Source organism: Agelaius phoeniceus, chromosome 4 (genome assembly GCF_051311805.1).
Source record: "Agelaius phoeniceus isolate bAgePho1 chromosome 4, bAgePho1.hap1, whole genome shotgun sequence".
Lineage (NCBI taxonomy): Eukaryota > Metazoa > Chordata > Aves > Passeriformes > Icteridae > Agelaius > Agelaius phoeniceus.
In genome coordinates, this window is record NC_135268.1 from 4,326,209 (window position 1) to 4,350,046 (window position 23,838).

The 23,838-nt window shown below is 41.4% G+C and overlaps 1 protein-coding gene across 1 annotated transcript in view; it reads right to left on the bottom strand.

Annotated features, from left to right (window-relative positions):
- Positions 1-602: 602 nt before the first annotated feature.
- Positions 603-23,838, bottom strand: part of ANKRD50 (ankyrin repeat domain containing 50) — a 40,066-nt gene continuing 16,830 nt past the window's right edge. Inside the window, exons 3-5 of the mRNA XM_054633745.2 lie at positions 18,135-18,364; positions 5,828-9,375; positions 603-3,600 (exon numbers count right to left, since the gene is read on the bottom strand). Coding sequence (XP_054489720.2) covers positions 5,831-9,375; positions 18,135-18,364 — 3,775 coding nt within the window. The 3' untranslated portion in view covers positions 603-3,600; positions 5,828-5,830. The remainder of the gene's footprint in view (positions 3,601-5,827; positions 9,376-18,134; positions 18,365-23,838) is intronic.

Consider the following 23,838-nt stretch of genomic DNA (forward strand, 5'->3'; position numbering starts at 1 on the left):
GGAATCAGTCGAGCTGTGTGAACCAGAATACCTGGGGGAGAAACCTGAAGCATCATTTGCAGAAGGCACAGCCAAACTCCTCCTGCACACTCAAAAAGCCTCTGCAGAGAAATCATGGTGGCTCTACGATCTGAAGAAGTGAGACAAGATCACAAAGGGTATTATTATTGCAAGGACCAGGAAACTTCTCTCCCCTACCTTTTCTAATAACACATTCCAGAAAAATGAGTTATCACCCTCAGTAAGAGAGCTTTTGCTTAAACTGAAAATACTGTAGAGAAACACTCATCAAGGCAATAATTAACAAAACCCATTTGAACTTGTTAAGAACTTACAGCAACTGAAATAGTTAATTTATTGGCCCTTGTGCTATTTACAGTACATAATGGTCACTTTAAAGAGAAGGACATGCAGCAAATCTTCTCCTGCATATGCTCAAAGCCACAGGAATTAATGCCAAGGTCTGAAGTTGGCTAGCCCGGGCTGCTTACTGGAAACACACATCACGCTTCATTTAGTACTACATGAAAGTTAATCAAGTTTAATAACCTTTTCCTGAAATGTCCCAGGAAATGAGGTAGAAAAATTAAAACAGTTAGATGTCTGCTGAAAAGCAAATATATTTATTATGCACTTTAATATACACAGGGATTTTCGCTTAATATAATACAAGGAATAAAATAAAAATTTTACAATGTGAAATTCATTCAATGTACATTAAAGGCTATTTACAACCCACTCCAGGAAAAAACAGTCTATCTGCAAACCAAGTTAACTGAGGAGTTCAGATGGGGAATATTAAGCATAACAGACATTTGCATAGCAGAGTAACTGAGGAGGGAAAACACCTTTTTAGTTTTAAAGAAATGGTAATGTTTTCAATACTGATCACAGAGAAGACAAAAATGCATCAATTGTGCCTCGGTATCTCTTAATGCATTTCTCTCCAGATGAGTTTTTCCACATGCACACAGTATTGATATCCATGTCCACAAAACAGTCTTTTTCCCCAGCTCTCCCATCAAGAATTTTGGATGACTTGTGGAGATGACCTTGGAAGGACCAGCGAAATGGGATGAAGAGAAACAGGATTCCTGTTTTATTCAGGTTTTTTGGGTGGTGAGAACTGCTGCCCTGGCAGAAGGAGCTGTGCTGAGTCACAGCTGCACCTCTCTGCTCACCTCCACTCCATTTACAGATGGGAAAGGGCAGGGCAGAGGGAACAATGGGGGAACAGCAAATTTGCTTGGCACACAAAACCCCTCACAAATGGTGATGCTAAAAATCACACGCAACAGCAATGTGGAATTACACAGACCATCTGAGAAAATAGATGATTTAAAGCAATTCATGCCCCGTTCCAAAGGGATATTCAAATGTGGCAGAATTGTCATTCTGAAAACATTTCTGACAGGTCTACCTTCTGCTGATTTGGAGAGAGGGTTTCCCCAGTGACTGTTTCAAATGTAAATACTATTCACACAAAACCCACCAGACTATCTGTCAGTTGTGGCCCCTTGTGAAATTGGCCATATTTTTACGTCCTCTGTCCACAAGGTGCAACTCATAACAACACAATAAAATTAAATAAATATAATCCCAATGACAGTCAAGGTCAGTAGAAAAAATGTTGGCATTCAGGGATCCCTTTCCACAGAACAAAACATACATCTAATCACTAAGGAAAGTCGTATTCTTGCACAGTATTGCAAATGTACTGCTCTTGAGGTTTGGAACAAGTTTGCTGAGAACATTTTGGTACTTTCTCTTTTCTAAACCACTAACCCTCTTAAGGCCATTCTGCCAGACTTCTGTTATGTTTATTTTATAATTGTCCCACGGGGACAAGAAATTCAATACATGAAACATTCAGAATAATCCATATTGCCGTGTGTCAGCTTCTAACATCTAATTTTACTATATGCTGAATGCCTGACTATAAAAGATGCTTTTTTGACATTTAGGGAAAAGCAAATAAGAATGGAGGTGCAAGATTTAAAAGTAAAAAAGTGTTCTGATGACAGTTGATCATAATGACCAGACATGGAGCCCTTCAGTGCCTCAGAATATGCACTACATCTACATCCAGGGGCCATTCATCAAAGTTTAAGGATCTAATTATTCATCTATGAAAAATAACCTCAGCTCTCCATCATCTTATTTCTGGAATGATCAGAATTAGAGTATGAAAAAGATGAAACCCAAGCCTTTAGAAGAAACACTTGCATACAAAAATAGGCTTATTTTCTAAAGAGCAAGGCTGTGTAATGCTGAATATAGTAGAATATAGCTTGCATTTGTAGGAGAATAGAACCCACTTGTTTTGTTTTATCACTTGCAGAAATGTGCAAGTAAGATGTGCACATTCGAAGGGAAAACTCACACTGCTCACTTTCACACCAGTGCCCTTGACTTTGCTCTCTCTCACACCAGTAAAATACCTCTGCTGTAAGAGCAGGAAACCAGCTTTCCCCTATCCATGGATGGGCTCTCCTGACTGCTGATTCACCGTGCTCCAGGTACAGAGACACGCTGGCTCTACCTAATCCCCGTGAAGCAGTAACCACATTCATGCAAGTTTGTGCTTTAAGGAGTTATTGTCTCAGGACAGGGCTAACTCAGCCACCTCTGTACTCCCCAGGCAACGCTGTCGCTGTGCATTTCCACTGCACTCATGCTGGGTATTCTCTCAGCCTCGCTCACAAAGGGTCTGCATTTTCCATGGTTTGCTTTACTGACATTCCCAAAAATAGTCCTTTACCTTGGAAAAGAGAAAGAGCTGTTTCTAATGTATAGAGATATACAAGAAAGCAGGATCAGACCTTTTAGCACCTCAGGCATACCCACATTAGTTACCTCATCACCGTAGCAATAACAAAGCCTATTGAAGACCAAGGGTCCAAATTTTGCCTATTGCATTCAGTGGTCCCAGTCTGCCATCCAGATTTGGTGCTATAGTACCAGAGAGTAGATTTTTGCCTCTTAAAAATCCCAAAGACACTGCAGGTGGTTGCAGTCCGACTTCTTTGCCACCACTGAACAGCAATTACACAGACAGAACACACAAGTACAGTATTTATAAAATACTGTTACAAGACTTGTAATTCTGGAGGGAACCTTTTGAAGTACACGGGGAACTGACAATACATGACAACAATGCAAATGTGACAAACTCGTTGCTTGTTTTCTTTAGCCACAGAAAAATAAATACAAAAAAGCACTGCCTTTTCCATAACACAGTTCACTGTGGCACATGCACCTCTACCAAGCGATCTGGAATAGGAAATCAGAATTCCTGGTTCTTACCATTTTCAGCTGTGGTCAGGGAAATACAGCATATATCTTTCTGCAATTAAAAAAAGTGCTCATTCTGTGTATTAAATACAAAGTACACAAAATAAAATTTCGAAGCACAGAGGGTTATACTGAGAAGGCAGCCTGAAAATGTAGGCACGTTACAGTAATTAAGGTAACTGAACTGTAGGAATCACATTCTTGAATTTCTAGGTGGACTAAACAAGCACTGTTTGCTTTCATCCCAGCCAGCTGATAAATCATCGGGAGCAGAAGCGCTTCTGTTCACAGCATCATGGAATTGGCCTGCAAGTACAAAAGAAAAACACTGAGCTTTGAAATAGTCTGTAACACAAACAGCACTGTCAGAAACGGAGCTGTATCATCCCTAATTAAAGTCAAAAGCACACAATAACAACCTGATGAGGAAAAGTGCTTCCTGCCTAACCCCAGTCCTGTGACTGATTCCCTGTGCCCTCTGCCAACCCAAGCTCCTACAGAGTCCCCACAACAGGAGAGCTTCCTGGAAAGGCTGGGAAGCAGCAGCCAGGAAAGAAAAGCCATTCCTGTGGTGCTCCCATGGAGTATTTCTGATGTGATTTCCCACAGGTGACTCATTTATCCACCAGTCAGGGAAATTACCCATTTTTCTGCTTGAGATTTAGCAAAAGAGCAGGTAAATTGCAGCCTGTGCCAAGCAATTCATAATCCACACAGAATTGTTCTAAACTCCCATCTTTAAAGTGACGCTCTGGAAAGTGTCAAGAGAAAAGCAAAAGGAACCATTTGGTTATCCACACCTCATTTTTTAGCCATTTGCAAAACCAAGAACTTCACTGAGAGAAACCCTGAATTTTCAGTAACACACCGTTTGTTCCAGACAAAGCAAAGCCAAATTTTAGTATTATATGTGGAATGTTCAGATTTCTTTATATGCTGATTATATTTTAAAATAAAGGAAGATGGAAAATTCACCCAAACCAGTTTTTTGATGACAGGTCAGGTCAGATGAATACATTCTACATCAGAACCATGCAATGGATTTACAATAAAGTATAACATGAAAGCAAGCAGTGAACATCAGGTGGAGGCACGTAAGAGTTAGGAAATACAATCCTTAATTACACGTTTTAAAGCTTTACAGAAGCAGGAAAAATTACAAATAAATTCTAATCCTGTTTGGGCAAGACGTACTACTGTGGGAATCTGAAGTCCTTGTAACTTTTATGAAGACTTAAGGACTTTTCTCTCCCACCTGATGATTCCTCTCTATGACTGTTCCTGCTGTCCTGCCCCACAGCTCATCTGACCCTTTGGTAAAATTTGCATTTTACAAATGTGCAGGCTCTAGTGCAGATGTTTCTAAAACACTGTATTGTTCCAAACATTTTAATTGAACCAAAATGCCAGCCCAACTGGGTCCTGCACAATATTCTATAGCTCTGCAATTCTCCAGGGACCTCAGCCACGTCTGCAGATATATTCCATTAAAATCACTTATTTCCAGGACATTTTGGGAAAATGCCTGTTGACGTGTTTTTGACAGCTGAAGACCTTCCATGTATGGATTCTGCACCACCTGCAACTGTCCTAGAAACACTGTCTCTGATGACCTGCAGCAGAACTGAGTCAGAACTGGCAAGAACATTCTTGTTCTAAGGAGCAGCAGCCTGAGCTGTCCAAAATGCTGCATTCATGCACAAAAAAAGGTTTTCAAAAATAAGTGAGCAAGCAGTAAGAGGTGGGCAAACCTCTTATTCTGCTTCTCTGAAATTCCAATAGAAAACATTAGAACATTCCAAATGCCCTAAAAATCATACACCTCAACAGGAAGAGGGAGAAAAATAGAACTATTTTAGCTGACTCACTGACAATTTATGTCTGAAAAGGAGACTTATAATTACTTTTTCAGCTTAAAATTCAGTATTGGAGAGGAGGTGAGATATCTAAATGACCTGCACTGATTAAGAACAACAGAATGGTCAGAAAATTGGTACTATAACATAGATTATATTCTTGCACTAAGAAAAGCCACCACTTTTATGGGAGGATTACCTTTACAGTAACAGAAATATAAAATCAGAGCTTTAGAATATTATTTTATACTTATGCTTCACCCTTGAAATCCACATTCAGAGAAATGGTTGCCTATAATTTAGAAGAACCTTCAGAAACTTTCTGAGGAGCATTTTTGTAAATAATGAAATAAAGACTGTATCTGAAAATATAAAGAACTGAAATTCTCATCTGTCCTTACATATGAAAATCAAATTCCAAATCATTGCCACCTGAAACTCACTTATCAAAGACAGTGGGGCACAATTTGAGCAACTGAATTCAACAGACAACATGACAGTGATCCAATTCCTCTATGGCTGGTGCTTTTAAATGACAGCAAAGGAAATACTTGACAGGTAAAGATTTTAACGTCCATCACGTAAGCAATTATGATGGTAAATGATAATAAAATGTAATCTTAGCACATTTTAAATGAAATGCAGGCATTTGGTTCCTTTGTGACTAGGTAAGTTACCTTTTACAATGGTGTTTCCTTCTTGTAGTTGAAGCTTGGGTCGCTACCTTCAATCTGAAGTTTTAAGGCTTGCTTAAGGCTGAGTTCTGTCTCTGCAGGGGGATAGCCTTCCAACACATCCTGATGCCCTCTGTCCTGCACTGTTCGTGGGACAGAAACCCTGCCAAGAAAAACCTGATTGCTCTGAAGATGGTAATTTGGATTTGTCATAATGCCATTTCTCTTCTTCTGCTCCCCACTCTGTTGGTGAATCAGGAACTGCTGCTGAGATCGACCAACTTCTTGCTGAGCCGGAGGGACCAAAATCTTGCACTGTGGCTCTGGAGGCATTGATTTCAGTGGCATGCTTGTGCCAGATTTGGCAATAGGTACTCGTTTATCAAACTGAGTCATTTCATACTCTAGCACTTTGGGTTGGGAGGAACTACTCTGCTTTATTTTTTTTCCAGCTGACCCAGACTTGCTGGAGTTGTCTGTTTTGCCCCCTTTGTTCGCTTTAGTTGATTTCAAGCTAGGTTTCACTTGGCTCCATTCAAACTCGCTGCTGGGTGAATTGTGATTTTGACTCAGGGAATGAGTTGTGGAAGAAGGGGAGACAATGGACTGCCTGCTTCTGCTGCGTGGCAGGGAATGCTGCTGGATTTGCTCCGTGAAGGACAGGCTGTGGAAACTATCGATGGGCACCGTCTGAGCGGTGGCTGTCGAGGACGTGGTGCGGAGAGAGGAATTTTTGGAGCTTTTCAGGGAATTATTTGATAAAGATGACTTCTGACGGTCAACAGTAGAATCGGGAGACTCCGAAGGAGAACTGAAGGCGTGTGCAGGCCCATTGGATAATCCCCTCATCCCAGGCTGCATGTCTCCTCCAGTACTCCCTGAACTATTTGACTTCATGGTTAAGGACTGCATTTTAGAGGAGACTGATTGTAAGGGCTTCTGCTCCATTGTGTGGACTGGAGATGGAGTACAACCATTCAGAGTCGATGCACCATATTTTTCCAGTAATTTGATAATCTGGGAGTGTCCATTTTTGGCTGCAACCCGCATAGCAGTGCGCCCAAATTGGTCAGCGTGATTGGGATCAGCACCATGCTCCAGTAATATCTGGACAACGTCAATGTGCCCCTCTTGGGCTGCAATGCAGAGTCCAGTAGCACCTTGATTACAAGTGTGGTCGACCAGAGCCCCATGCTCGATGAGAAGCTGCACGACCTTCACGTGGCCTTGCCATGCAGCAGACTGCAAAGCAGATCTCTTCTCGTTGTCTGCAGCATTCACGTCAGCGTGGTACGTTATCAGCACCTGCACCATCTCCACATGGCCCTGCCAGCAGGAAACATGGAGTGCTGTTCTTCCTTCAGCATCGCTGGCTTCGACGTTTGCACCATTTTCTAAAAAATACTCAGCCATTGTAAGCTGGTTTTCTAATGCTAGGATATAAAGTGTCGGCCGGCCATCAGCATCTTTGTAGTTCACATCTGCTCCGTGGCTGAGCAGTAGCTCGACTATATCTCTGTGACCTTCTAAGGCAGCAACCCGGAGAGCGTTTCTCCCATCATAGCCTCTCTGATCAATGTTGGATTTATTTTCTAATAACATCTGCACACAATCATAGTGACCTTCCTGCGCAGCTAATATGAAAGGAATCCGTCCATCATTATCAATTTCATTTGTTCTAGCACCTTGTTCTATAAGAGCTTCACAGATCAACCTGTGACCTTCAAAAGCCGCCATGTGCAAAGGTGTCCAGCCTGCATCATCTCTGTGATTTTCATCTAGCCCCCTGTCCAGCAGAGTCCGTACTACCTCAACATTGCCCTGCGCAGATGCTATGCTCAGGACTGTTCTACCTTCACTGTCGATGCTGTCAACAGCTGCACCCCAAAACAAGAGAGTATTCACCACTGAGGCGTGGCCCATGGAGGCTGCTGCCAGAAGCGGCGTCCGGCCATTGTTGTCTGTGTGATCAACGTCAGCTCCTCCTTCCAGGAGCAGATCAACCACATCCACGTGTCCCTCATAGGCGGCCACCAGCAGTGGAGTCATGCCATCCTTGTCGCAGTGGTCGACTTCAGCCCCGCGGTCGATGAGGAGGCTGACCACCGAGGCGTGGCCCTTGCTGGCCGGCACGCAGAGCGCGGCCACGGACAGCGCCGTCCTCCCGTCCACGTCCTCGTGGTTCACCTCCGCGCCGTGGTCCAGCAGGTGCTCCACGATCTCCTTGTGCCCCATGTATGCAGCCGCGATCAGAGCCGTCCTGCCCTCGTTGTCGGCTTTATTCACTTCGGCCCCGTGCTGGAGCAGGTTCAGCACGATGTCCTCGTGCCCTCCCCACGCCGCCGCCCTCAGCGCCGTCCGGCTGTCGGCGTCGGCGCAGTCCACCTTGACCCCGGCGTAGAGGAGCGCGGACACCACCTCCGTGTGCCCTCCCCAGGCGGCCGAGCGCAGCGCCGTCCAGCCGTCGTGGTCCGTGTGGTTGACGTTGGCCCCGCAGCCAATGAGGCAGTTGACCACCTTGGTGTGGCCCTGCCGGGAAGCCAAGGTCAGCGCCGTCTGCCCGTGGGCGTCTTCGATCTCCAGGTCCGCCCCCCTGGACACCAGCAGGTTGACCACATCGAGGTTGCCGCTGTAGGCCGCGTTGGCCAGCAGCGTTCTCCCGTTGGAATCGCACTGGTTCACGGACGCGCCGTTGTCCAGCAAGGTGCGGATGGAGTCCTCCCTCTCCAGGGCCTGACGGACGATGCAAGACGTGCGGTCGTCTTCACTGTTGACGTGAGCCCCGGCCTTTACCAGCAGCTGTAGCACCTCTTGCTCTTTAGGAATTAAGGTTGACAGGGAGTCTTTGACAGGTGTGCCATTCCAGATCATCCACAAAGCCAGCTCTGAAGTTTCCAACTGCAAATTAGAATTAATGAGATGCAATGCAAACTCTTGAGCTTCTAAGGGCGTTAAATCCTTTGCTCGGCAGGTGTAACTCATGGCCAGCATTCTGTGTCCCTCTGCGGCGTTACACAAGTATTTCTGTGTGCAGTGCTTTACATCCAGCAGCCACTCTGCAAAACTGTAATGAAACAGGATTTTTGTATTTCCAAGGCCATCAATAAGCACTTTGGACAGGACATCCAATTTGCGTTGAAAGTCCTCCATCGTCATCGTCATGTTTTTGGTCCACACCGCGTGATACAATTCCGGGGTGGTCAAGGGCCTGCAGGCTGCAAGAATTACATTAAGGATGGGCTGGACCTTTGCAAACTGTTTTCTCACAAAAAGTCTCTGACAGAGCCAAAGGTAGAGGCCATTTAATGTTCCTGGAATATCACGGATCTCCCGCAACATGATAAAATTCTCCACAACTCCATCTAGGACACGCTCCAGATACAAAAAGCAACCGCTGCTTTTGATGTGAAGCTGATTCAGCATTTCTGCTGTTTCCTTTGTGAGGTGTTGCCTCAGGGCTTCTTCCTGGTCCAAACGATGCAGAATGTATTGCTGCACATCTTTCACAATGTAAGCCTTTCGGAGGTCATCCAGACTTATTTTTCGAAAACCTGTTGAGAGGAGAGAAAGTTATAATTATTTCTGATCCAGCTCTGCTTAACTCAATGTTCAAAGAAGAGTAAATAAAAGCCAAGACATTTTTGGGTGGGGAACACCCACAATAAAATATTTTCCCCTGGAAACACAGTGAATATAAATTAATTATAATAGCAGAAAAGTTTGATAATTAGATGCACTGTTATTGTCATCTATTATAAAAAAAATAGGTGCTATTAACAAAAATAATATTGAAAACCACTCTGAATTAGGCATTGTGTGTCTGCCTTGGACAATACTAAACACCTAAGCAAAACCATCAAAACTGCAACTGAAATAAGATTATTAAGTATTATTATATTATTAAAGGAGTAATCCCTTCTCCAGTGTGGTTAACAATGGAATTCTAAGTAATTTTCAGCTATTTAGCTTAAGACAATTATTATGTATATTTAATTACAGAAGAGGGTATTCACACCTGCTGCATATGCATGATAAAATGCATATAAATTACTAACTTGACCACCACAGTCCCTTTTAAAAGCTTTTATGATACAGGAGAGACAATCAAAAATAGTTTTACACATCTTTAGACTCTGCACACTGAAATTACCTACTTTTTCCAAGTGAGGACTGAGTTCTAGATAAACACCCTGGTTCTCCGGTAGGTGACTCATTGTATAAAGACATAGGTTCTCTCGTAGTCATATCTCTGTTTTTCCAGCCTCTTTACTCTTAGAGGAAAAAGGGACATTATTTCATACACACAGAATGTGTCTGTCCCCTCCCCACTCAAGGAAAGGGACACCGTTCCCAGCAGCACGTGCGGGAAGTTCCCTGCGCTGCCTCAGGACTCTCGGGAATGGGGCTGAGCCCAGGCAGAGCTGTGTGGATACAGGGCTGCCTCTGCCATCTCAAACATTTGCTCTGGTAGGGCCAAGGTAAGCACTTGATGAGGACCTGCCCTCCTTCATTAATGACACACCGCGTGTTCGAACGCTGCCCTGGCGGAAGTTACGGGAAAACCACAGAGGCAGCAGCTCCAGTGACCGCGTTTCAGGCCAGAGCTGCACCTCACCTCTCCAGGGACAGCTTGTCATCCCTTCCTTACAGCCAGCTCAGCTAGTCAGGCACAGAACCAACTGCTCTTCAAACCAAAGCTAAGTTACTAATCTCTAAATTATACCAAAGGAAAAGCAACCATAGATCGATGATGTGTTCCATTCAATTCTAGCCCCATCTCCACAGAAAAAAAATCATTTTAAGAGAGCCTCTGTAGCATGCTGCTTGTAGATCTATGTTTTTATTGTATTTAAACACTCTGTGGATCACACTGCTCAGTCTCTGACAGCAAATTCAGGCTGGTAACAGAGCTGTGGTTTTTGCTGCCCAGTGGCTTCAGCAGAGGTTCTGAACGTCCCGTTAAGGTCACCCTGTTAATTGTTTAGTCTACATGTGCACTGTACAAACACCACAGATGAGAACAGAGAGGCCAACTATGGAAGTGTTACTAAAATATTTCTGCTTCCCTTAGTAATTATGGAAGCACTACAAACAGGACTGAACCAATAGAATACCTAAAACAAAATCATGCTTCTCCATGAAATGAAATCACTGGAGAGGACACTTTTGCACAGTCAGTTCAGAGGATAAGACTACACAAGTGAGATTGACTACTTGAAGATTTTATAATCAAAAGGCCAGAAACAAGAAAGATTATTTTCTCCATTCCAGAGGCTTTTTTTTTTCTTTGCTCTAAAAGGAAACACAGAAACAGCTTTATCCACCATAATGTGCCGGAAATTCAAGTAATGTCCTTACCTGACTTGTAGGATGGCATAATTCATTGCTTTACTATGTATTTTAATAAAATATTCTCTATGTAACTTTGTGAAGCCCTTAATTCTTGCACATAACCCAAATAAAGAACTTTGCTGAGTAAGAGCAGACAGTGCCCTGTGATTGTGCAGATCCCAAGCTCCCACTTGAAGCAAAGGCTGTTTCTAGGTCAGGATCCTTCAGAAGACACAGAAATGAAAAAGTAACACCAAAGCCATTGCCTGGTGCATGGACCCACGGTCACATGCATCCAAGGAGCTGTAATTAGGGACAAGGGTCCCTCTGCCTGGCTCATGTGTGCAGAGGGAACAGCTCTGTTTTGCTCCATCTGGAGCAAACACAGCATCCTGCTCACTCACCTTCCCCTGAACTGCCCTGCTGCGCCTCACACAGATCTGTCCCCGTCTCTTGGCTCAACAAGAACAGGCAGGGAGATCTGCAAAATCATTCTCTATGTCTTTAGACCTAAGTGACCCTGCTCACAAAATCCCCAACATCTCACATTAATCCCATGCCCACATCCTGCCTCCCAATATACACCTGCAAACGTAAGCTATTTTTATTTTTCCATGGTTTGTTTTTTGAGCAGTGGATTTCATTTCCCTGCAATGAGAAAACCCCTGATGGACTGGCACAACAGCAATCCTGAGATTTCAGCTGATGTTCAGTGTTGCCTGACTAATGATTACACATCACCTCCCCTGACTCCCAGCCTTCCCAGGAAAACTTGCAGTGGTAACTGTTTAAGCGCCTCTGTCTCAGTCTCTGTATCTCTGCTTCAAAAACAAAAGACTCTTGCCTGTCCTGCAAGCATTCTTTGAAAAGAAATTTTCATTTTGCTTCCCAAAATGGGTGGGAAAGTGAACCAAAAAACCCCTAAGCCCTCCAAACAAAAAAGTAAAAAAGGAATGGTTTGTATATTTGGCATTTGTTTTTTCCCTTTAAATGATGTATCAGTACCCAGAGAAGCTGTGGATGCTCCATCCCTGTAAGTGTTCAAGGCCAGGTTGGATGGGGCTTTGAATAACCTGGAAGGTGTCCTTGCCCATGGCAAGGGGTTGGAGTGAGATGATCTTTAAGGTCTCTTCCAACATAAAACATTCCAAGATGATCTGATTACTTTATTCCATCCCAGAGCTAAAAATATTACCCTGATCTGTTCTTTACCTGAGATACACCAAATATCTAAGCACTTCAGACAGGTAAATAAATTTCAGAAGGCTTCAGAGCAGTTTTAAACTATTTGATTGGCTACATGTTAATGGAAACCAAAAATTGCCTTTTTTCCCTTTTTCTGCAGTATTTCCATACATTCTTTGTTAATGAGATCCTATATATTGTATCTGAAATTAAGCTTGGATAGCAAGAAGCACACTACACTCATACAGACCTTCACACATCCCAGGGATAAAACACCCTTTAAGGGCTGGGATTAACAAACTGCCATTGTAGCAGACTTTTGGACATGAAACAGGATATTAATTTTAACCACTGCATCAGGCCATACCATAATAAGCAAATAATTCAAAAGAAGCCTTATAGATAGAACCGAATTTTTTAAAGTCTGAATTTTTTGTTGCTAGCTTGAAGAAGGAAAACAAAGCTATGTTTTTTTTCCCCCCAAATATCTGCTTAAATGAAGTCATTTTACATTTCCAAACAAAGCTCCTGCAAACTTGCTTTTCAACCCTGCTCCATACAATAAGTCACTTTCATGGACAAGAAGTACCAAAATACTAAGAGAAAGCTCATTTTGTTTCAGATGCATTCCCATGAACTACTTAAGCTCAGCAAAACAGAAGTTACAGTAGACAGAACTTGCAGTCCCATGACCATGCTTCTTGCATTGTTAAAATTTTTCTTACAACACATCACTTTCAACCCAATGGGAGCTCCAATATGGATTGTTCTAATTTATTACATTTCTGGCAGTTCTGTAAACAAATCTGTTCCAAATGTATTCCTTGGCAAGACCTAGGGCCATTCAAAAGGGGGAAAAAAATTATCTTGGTTATAAATACTTTTATAGCATGCCAACCTTTTCATACTTTAATAGTAAAAAAGCTATTAACTAGCAAGTTTCAGTATTTAAAAATATCCTTCCACTTTCATATCTTTAAATGGATTTACATAAGCACATAACAGAAGTTTAAAATGCATTTTGATGTATTTAACTGAATTGTAAGCTTTAGAGAAATCCAAATTATTACAAACATGGCAGTAATTTGGCATTAATAATTTATGCTGCTGATCTAAACCCGTACTGAATTAGGTACTTCTGTGGCCATTTAGGCACACCTGCTCAAAGAGAATAACTTATCCAGCAGAGTAAAGGGCACCTGGAGACTCAGGCAGCACACTTAGCTTTTAGTGCATTTGCAGTATATTGTGCATTACAAATTTCTCTGCCTCTTCTGCAGGTGCTACGAGACACTGAGGCTGAAATCTGCTGCTCTCACTGGTCCGTGTCACTGCACAGAAGTTTATTGAATTAGATCTACAGGTAATAGTCCATTTAAAACAATTCAGTCTTCCCTCTTTAATTACAAGGCAATTAAACTCCAAGTTCACACACAACTTTTTACAAGGAAATATGAAATTCCCTAGTACAATGCTTTCAAAGTGGTAATGAAAAGAAAGGACACAGTAATTAAAAGCTCCCTATATTTTCCCAAGCATTCTAAAGAATTTTTCTTCCCAAACCCCAAACTTAAACAAGAAATAAACCTTTTCAAAGCTTCAATATTATAAAAGTAAATTTTACAACCACATAAATATATAGTTTATCTTTTACAGTAAGAATCCAACTCCCATAAAGACTTCAAAGAAACATGAAATCACCCAAATAAATTCCAACCTACAATGAAAAATTAGAGGACAACTTAGATTTTTTATTTTGGAAGCAATCTCTCCTGAAGTAGTCTCATGCCATTTATTTTCTGGAATGGCAGAAAGGTTCAGCTTCAAATCTGGCAACTGATTTGCTTTGGGGATTCAGCAATAGAATTACCTTAGTAGCTCTAATCACCAGACAGAGAGGTTTCTGAGAGAAGCTGCACTGTGATTTTTTACTGCATTTCTCTAAAATTTTCACAATTTTGCCAATTTTAAATTTTTCTTTGGAAAGGCTGTAAGGAAAACAACCCTCCACATCTATTCAGACATTTAAACAGCAGAAACATGAGAAAAAACATGTTCCTGAGATTTCCCATCAAGAACAAATTCAGATAAATACCAACTCCTAAAAGTTCCTGTCTGTCTCGAACTGAATGACAAATAAAAGGATGAGTGAAAAATGGATGACATTGTCAGTTCCTGCCTATGGACAAGTAGGTGAATGGACCTTAAAAGCTGCCTCTGGGGTTAAACTGAACCCTTTCACCTCCACTTTCAGTTTTTTATTGAATTTTCCAGTATCTTTCTGGTATTTGCCATTAACTTCATGAGAACTATGGGTCCCTGAGATGTGACCCTGCACAGGTTGTGCTGCCTTGTGCATGAGAAGGAATTCTTCAGAAGAATGTCAGTGTTGAACTGAGGGGTATAATCAAGCCACATGCCACAGATACTTGATTTATGTGTCTAGCAAAAAAAAGAAGAAATTAGGTAAATGCCTATTAAAAAAAGAAGCCTTTTAAAACCATTTGTACATATGCACTTTTTCCTATTTACCTTTATGCTGTTAATGAGAAATTATCTGCTGTTCACTCCAACTTATTTATGTCAAATTGCCTGATTTTAAAATGCCTCAAATTCTCCAACTACTATGAGGGATTTTCAAAACAGGTTTTGAAAAGCATGACTCCTATGCTTTCAAGATTTAGTCTCATTGTAGAAAAAGCATTAGAATTAGCTCATTAGCTAAAAATGAAAAAAAAAAAAGTAATTTTTTGTGGCACATTTTATGCTCTGTGCCACTTTCATGTTGGAAAGGCTGTGTTGATGTAGCTGCTTGAGTGCCCACACTTGGAGCCAAATGTTAACAAACGATGATGTGGGAGACAACGTGGATAACTATGGGTGCAAGACAAAATTGTTAAATTTAGGGGAAAAGCCACTAGGAAAAGCAAGCAGGCAGCATGTGGCAGTTGGTGACAGAGCATATGAAGAGAAGGCAGTTATCTGTCCCTCTCCTTTTTTAACTCATTTGGCATTTGCTCGCTGTGGAGGGTGATCGCAGACTCAGCCAGGCATCATCTCACATTTGGTTCTTATTTTTGAGGTTGTCTCTGTAGCCACAAGAGGCAAAACTCTTTTTTTTTTTTTTTAAATTAATGAAAGCTGAGAATCTGAGCAAAGGGGAAAAATCCCTAGCACATTGTGCTACTACAGAATCTGGGAATACAGAAGGGCCCAGAGCACAAGCTGCAGCAGATGCAGGCACGGCTATTCGGTTTTCATAAATAAGTTGCCACCAGAAGTGAAAGAACAAAGAGGACCAGAACAAACACCCCTCCTCCTTTTCTCATTCTTAAGAGTGCTAGATTATTCACCACTGGCAGCCTCAGGATGACAGTGGGTAAGAAAGACTGGACTCTCTCTTCCATGTCATCACCATTTTTGGCTCAGGAGCTGCTTGCACAACTCCCATCTGTACTGCACACCCAAAAAAGAGCATCAATCAGGATAAGGCCACTGCAGCAAGCCTGCTTCCAGTTATTGAGAACACTGTGCTGACATGAGAGCTAAACCTATTTGTCAGACGGATTCAGAAGAATTTTTCACTGAATGAAAATTCTACGTGAAAACAGATACAAACTCACTGCAAACAAATTAATACTGGTCAATGTATATTTCATACCATACTCCAAAACTTCTTTAACAGAAAAAACTACAGATGGGACACATTTTCTTAGTAAGTTCTGAAAGGATCCCAATCTCTCTCACCAAGTTACACTGCAACTGATTTTTATTTGGTCCAAATACTTATTGTTGATCTCCACTTCTGCCTGCCCACCAACTAAACAGAAATAGCTTTAAAAACTGGCTCAGCTGAAAGTAAACATTCAAATACCACAAAGGAGGAGAAGAGTTTGCCCCAGTAGAAGAGTGAATGTCAGTCAATCCTTTGCAGGCCAGAACCCAAAAAGAAACCCACGTTATTTGCAGTTTTACAATACCAAGTTGCACAGTTTCTGAAGTTAACAGAAGCTTCAGCCACGCTCCTCATATATCCTTACTACACCTTCTGCAAACCTGAATATTGGCTGGTAACAGGAAAACCCTCCAACAGTGAATTAAATGGGCAGCCAGCACATTGGCTGTAATGTCACATTTTCCCTTCATAGTGGCAAAACCACAACTGCCTCCAAACAGACCCTAAAATTTCTTCTCAACTTATATCCAATTCTTTCTTTGCTGTACCTTTTCCACAGTGAAGATGGGATTATAGTATCACACACCAATTTCCTTTATGCTATTCATCAAGTCATACTCTGTGGAAATGAAAAATTAACTCACTGGAATTAAATTTATTCTAAAGGCATATCCATTAGTTCTGCTGATTTTTCCTGTCAGGAATTCCATCTGGAAATATACTTAAAAGACAACAGCAATTTTTTAGGGCTAGTCTGAAACACTGTACAATTCAATGGAAAGGAAACAGGACCGTTGTGAGAAAGTCTTGCCTGGTTTTTTGGCAATAACAACATATCTAATCAGCCAAACTCCAAAACTAGTCCCATAGGAATGCCTGAAGGAACCCTGTGAAGCCACCCCAAAGTTTCTTTTAGTTGTCACATACTCCCAAATACCAGTCTTCGTGTCTGCCTCTGATTAATACAGTACTTCATTCCAAAGTGCAATTATCCCATTGACCTTCTGCCACTGTGGCAATGAGCAAGCCTATGGGTCTAAGTTCTATAATCACATTTTTTGTCCTAATTGTGTCCTTAATACACACAGGCTTTATACATAGGCCTGGAATCCAGTCCAGATATTGCCTTTTATTAAATTTCAGAGAACTTCCAGTAACAATGTCATTACAGTGAAGAAATGTTCTCATGACACAGTACAGCCTGGACGAAGAAGCTGTAAATTTTTTTTTTTTTTACTGTGCAACCTTTGCCAAAAGCACAGTCCAAGAATTCACATCTACATTGTTCCTCTCTCCAATTTCACCTTCAGAGATTATTACCCACTTTCTGGAAACATGGGGAGAGATTGTAATGGCAGATGAAAGGAAAAGTTTCTGAGGTTGTAAGGAATGGGTGTATGCAGCTGAAATACTTCTGCAGTTACACATCACCTATGCTGTTTGAAGCTTCCTAAAATGAGCAAAGCAAGAGGAATTCAAGACACTGAAGAGAACATGGATGCTTTGCAAAGATAAAATTTAACTCTAAAATGTTTGGATTTAAGCTTTCCATAGTCCTTGGGAAACAGGGATGTCACCATCATATTTTCTGAAAAATACCTTCACCAGGATTTCTCTCCTGGGAAGCTGAGAAGCCTCACAGAAAAAGGAAAACAATAATTATCTCATTTGCTTCTCCTTTGTTTTGCTGCTTTGGAATGTGGATGGAGATTGTTTATCCAACATGTGAATTGTTGTGACTTAATGACCAATCGTGGTCAGGCTGTGCTGGGACTCTGAAGAGTCACGAGTTTTTCATCAGCATCTTGTTAAGCCTTCTGTCTGTTTCCTTTCTCTATTCCTTAGTATAGTTTAGTATAGCATTCTTTAATATAATATAATACCATAAAATAATAAATTAGCCTTCTAAGAACATGGAGTCAGATTCATCATTTCCTTCCTGCCACGGGGGACCCTGAAAATACCACAGAGGGATGTGTGTTTTTTACAATTACTATTTTTGCTATTGGTATTTTTTTTTAGAACTAAGCATGCAGCAGTGCTTTCCACCATCCCCAGGGCTGGTAAATACAACATCCTAGGTACAGGTCCCAAACAACTCCTGTGCTCTGTGCTCACCTGTAAACATTTTTGTAACAGCTTTACTCTGCTTGCGGGCAGAACACAGGAGGAGCAGCCAGGGAGGGAAGAACTCGAAGTGGCTGGCCAAAATCTCTGCTATTGTCCCAGACAAACTTGTGGAAGTCTGTTCACCCTCAGAAACGTTACAGCCCTCGTCCACCGAGTCCACCAGCATGAAGAGGCTCTGCTGAGGGGGCTTCACTCCCAAGAGAGGCAGCAGGATGCACCTGGAAGGAACACAGCACAAAATCGGTGTTTTAAATGCACTTAACAATACATTGACTGTCACATAGGGCATCCAGGGTAAAGCTATGATCAACTTCAAATGAGAAGTTACTTTTGGAAAATTGCTACCATGCAAAATATTGAGGTAGACTAAACTAAAAGAAATACTTTGAACAGGTAGTGATGTAGTTCTTTCTTAGGCACTATTATTTTTCATGAACTTCTAATTTATAACAGTGCTTTAAAATTATGTAATAGTGTTCAATTAGAAGACTTGGAAAAACATTGCTTCACTAAGAAGCTACTTGGCCTAAAGCCTAAGAACTTCACTACTGTTGTCTCTGCCAAAGCTGTTGCTACTGCTTATCAGAAACTAATAGTGAACAATAGCTGGTTATGAAAGAAAAATCTGAAAGACACATGAAATATCAAAGCTCAAAGAGTTCAAGTCAGAATGAATAACACTATTACAAAGAACAGAATTTCTGCCATACCTTCACAAATAAAATGCAAATTAGTAGCAGACTGAGGCATTTGGTAGTGACTTTGATGTATTAGCTTTTATTTATATTGAAGTTGCCAAGCTCCTGTTACTGGGAAAGGATTATCTGCATCCTTGGGATGCAGCTCTAACAACACATCTGATTGTGTGGCTAAAAATTTCAAATTTGCATCTACTGTTGCTCTCTTTAGCAGGTGGTTCTTAAAAATGTACCTCACTACATTTACATGTATCTTTAAATAGCACTACATAACCATCATGCATCTATTCAGTATTTCCACACTACACTACTGTTTTTTTGGGAAACTTCATAGTGATTTAGGCCTGTAAGTCTCACTGACTAAATTATCTTTAAATACACTTGGCAAGTAAACTTTGACTTTATAGTATAAGGATTTGGAAAATGAAATGAGGTGAGAAAAATACATATCTGACAGTTTACTCTCTTGTAAATTTGCTGTTTGCACATGCCCAGAAGGCATACCCATCATAAGTATTTTTTGTTTTACTCAAGACCATAATAACCTTTTTTCATTTATTTTACTGAACAAATTTACCTTCAGAAGACTTTGGTCAACACATTATCACCTACCAAGCATTCAAATGGGAATACAGGAAAATCCTGCCTGTTAATGCAAGAATTTAACCCACTTCAGAAATTATTCATAAGCCTTGTTAGGGGGAGGTTTGTTATTTTCTGGTTTTCTGACAGAGAAAAAAGCAAAATGGAAACAGTGGTGCACTTTTCACGTCTGACAGTAACAACAGAATTTAGCAGAACCGACTAGAGGGGAAATTTCCCAGAGGTATAAAAAGGAAGTACAGAATACCTGTGATCTAAAAATATTCAGTATTACATGGATCTTGAAACATGGCCTCCCCTCCTTTTCTTTTTCAGAAGCACAAGACTTCTGGAACTCTTTGGTAGTTCCCCAGCTAGGTACTCCTTCAGAGGATGCCTGACTTCCAGCTGAAATCACTGCCCACTAGGCTGGGAAGTTAAGCAGCTACCAATTTACAGAACAGGAAATTAAAGTAGCCATGAGGTTAAAATTACTTTCCCAAGTGATGCCAATCCCACAATGAAAGGAGGCAGTTGGAAATGACCACATTTTCCACCCCTTCCCCCACCAAAATGCTGCCCTGCCCCCTCAGCTATTTGTGTCAAGGCATTTTTCCTGCAACATTTCTTTCCCTATCAAAACTAATTTTCTTCTCACATAGTTCTCTGTATGAAATTACTTTTTGAGAATGAATGTTACTATGAGATATGAAGAAATAGTAATGGTTATCTTAAATTAAAAATCTCACTTAAAATCCGTGTGACCCTAACAAAAATGCCTACGAAATACCTTAGGAGCATCCAGGAACGTTCTTGTGTCAGTTTTTACCTGCTGGGAACACCACCAAGAAAAGCAAACAGTCTTGTCTGGGAAAGATTCCCAAATCACTCTGCCTCCAAACAAGGCTGGAAGCAGATGTCCAAGGAATAATGTAAGCACTGGGCAAGCACTAGGAGACCAAATTTTACCATTATTCTCAGCCACCACTGCTTCCAGGGACTTTCTGAGATTCAGCCTTTGCATTTAACAGCCCTTAACTGACCACACTTCCTTCCGCAGGTCTGTCCAAGTCTTGTAGGAACTGGTTTAAAGCTCTGGCACTCAAAACAGCAAGGCTGTCTGCAGCTTAGCTGCACACTGCATGAAATAACCCTTCCTTTTGTGGTTTAAAAACCAACATGTCCTTGTTCCATTTGACATTCTTCAACTTCTGACTGGAAGGGGCAGTGAGCAATATGTCATATTCCCACAATCTATGCCATTTGTGCCACAGCCTCTCTGAGCTATTGTTTGCCAGGCAGACAAGTCCTAGCATATTGAAGCTGCTCCACAAAATGCTATTCCACAGCCCCTTGTCTCCCTGTGCTCTGCTTCTTTCCACTTCACAAAACTTCTACTTCTGAATCTTAACATAATTTAAATTCCACTAGGAAAAATATATGCACATAAGAAATGAGGCACAGTGACTTCTCCCAGCTTAGAGCAATATTAATAAAAGTGTGGCATTAACAAGATATTGATCAGGCTTTCTCTTTAAGTGCCCTTTGAAACTGTTTGATAAAATTCTGTTCTTCTGAGACACTTTACATCACAAGTTCAGAGCGGATGCCGAGGAACACAGCAGTGAAACTTTTTGGGAAGTGCTGTGCTCATGTGCCAGAAGCCCCATTATGTGACAGCCAGGGGATCAGCCCCAGACAGCACAGGGCTAGGAAAGGCAGGTCCTGCCTGAGCAACCTGATCTCCTTCTAGGACAGGGGGACCTGCTCAGGGGACGAGGGCAAGGCTGTGCATGTCATTTACCCAGACTTCATTCAGCAAAGCCTCTGCCAGCGTCACCCTCATCACCCTCCTGGCCAAACTGGCTGGATGGTGGAGTCTAAGGAGAGGAGTTAAACCCAGCTGGGGGCAGGTCACAGGTGGCATTGCCTGGGCTCAGTTTTGGGGCCGGCTCTGTTTCTTTATCGCTGATCTGGACAGGGGCACCAAGTGAACCCTCCCCAAGTCAGTCTCTTGTCCCAAGACATGGTTCAGTGGTGGACTGGGCAGTACTGGGTCAGTGATCTCAGAGGTCTCTTCTACACCATCCTATGAGTCTGTGTTTGCCTCCATAGCAGGACTTAGTAATTCCACTCCCCTACCATTTCTTGATTACACAGGAAAATAACATAAATCAACACGGAATTAACAAGGTCTTTAAAAGCACTTCCCTCAAGGGTGATTCATCTACAGATTGTTGTAACAGATTGCTTAATTGCAGAGTGCCTCTCAAAAGATTGGAAGTTGATTTTCTTTACCTTCTGAAAGGGTAACAGCTTTATCTTTACAACTTTTATATTTAATATATTTATAAAAGTGGTGATCATTTAAAAAAGCCCCAAGTTAACCAGGATATTTGTAAAAATACAAAATCTCCAGAGAAAACAGCATGATTAGTTATTTTAAAAGATGGAGTTCATTTTAATGGCAATCTAATGACTTACTTATGCAGAGCAAAGATGTTTTACATGCTCTGCAGCAAACAAGAATTCCTCAGAACAATGAGCCATCCCATAGAATTCTTCAGGATTGCTACTGAGTTGACTCAACCCATGCAAACATGATTTTCCACACATGGAAGGAATATATACAAACCATGCCGAAGTTCTGCTTATGGCTGGCCTTGAGATTTTGATTGGATCCACAAAAACACAAAGACACAACAGAACAGAGCAGAAAGACAGCGGCACCGTCCACAAAAGCTGAAAGGAGTCACAGAGGAGTGCACATACTTGTTTAAAAAGAGAAAAAAAAGAATAAAGCAAACACATTGCCAAGTGGCAATTAATGAGTGGCTCTAGGGGCAAAAGAAATCATAATGTGTTCCTCATACTTGACTGTCTCTGGTGTATAAAAAAGCTATGCCCCACTTAAATTGGGAATGCAGCATCCTAGAAGGGCTCCTGTTTCTCTGCCCAGCTGTCAGCATTCTCTACTGACAAACACACAGAACAAGGGTACAAAAATCATCTCTTAAGCAGGCCAGAAGACACAGGGCCAGAAAAAAAAAACCCAAAGAAAAACACAACCACTACCCCGATTTGTCAGACTCCAAGTGCTGCTACTTTTAGCAAAGCATGACACGCTTCAAATTTTATGACAGAAATGACATACTTGGAAATCTGCTGTACAACTACTACTACTGAGCTCCTACTTCTTCTTTTCTAAACAGTGTAACAATGCTTTAACAAAGTGCTTCTTGGGGCACCTCCCAAGGGATTATATCTTAATGTTTCCAATTTGTAGCCTCCAGAAGAACCATCCCAGAGGTCTGCATCAGGAATTTACAAACTATTCTTTCCAAAGAAAGTTCATAAAGAAGCAGACAACATCGTTACTCCACACAGCCTCCTCCTGCTTTTTCCCACGTTTCTACACCAGATTCCTTGAAGAAATTCACCAGCTATTTGTCATATTCCTGAACCCTGCATATTGATCAGGAATATGCCTCTGTAGATATTGGATCGATGTCTTTGTGATTATGTATTTATATATAAAGAGTTTAACAATACTTGGTGTATAACAAAATAATTCTCCAAGCACTCATCTCAATCTTCAGAAAAGCTAACAAGCATCTTCCTTCTTATAAGCGGTTTACAACATATCACAGCCCTTCACAATGTGATTTTTAAGAAATTTACTTCCATTTATGTTGTATTGGCAAAAACTGAAAATAAAGTGCACAGTGAGACTGTAAATAAGCCAACTATATTTAGATAATGTTGTGGCAATTTTTGCCAGCAACATAAGAAGCAGTGGGATTTTTGCCTGAAAATCACACACTGAGACCTAGCAAAAATCCTAACCACTGAGGGCAAAGCTGATGCTGCTGCCTCTAGATGAGATGCAGCAGAAGCCAGGGAAAGGGGAAGGAATTATGTTGTACAGACACTACAGAGGGGAGCTCAGGCCACTGCAGGACACCTAAGGACAGAGGTACCCAAGGGCAGGAATCTATACAATAGAGTTTTCACTACTTCCACTGTTCATGGAGTAAACCTAAGAGCTTCTAAATGCCTAAGAATAGAAAACAAAATGCTAAACTCCAAGTATTTTATAAGCATCCCTACTTGAAAAATTCTCACAAGCGACAGCAAACACCAGAGCTTGCTTCTCCCATGCTTACAGACACATGTTCATTTGTATATTGTAATAATCCAGGGGTTGGTTAGCAGGGAGCATAATCCATTAAAGCTGTCTGTCCCCACCACCCCCAGTTCTCAATTTGCATTTAAAAGCATGGAGCCAGAGAAGATAAAGCTGTTAAAGACTGTTCGAAGCTTCAGCAAAGACAGACTTACACCAATAGCTGCATTTTTCTCTTTTGTTTTCCAAACTGCATTTGGGGCACAGGTCGCAATAAAAAAAAGAA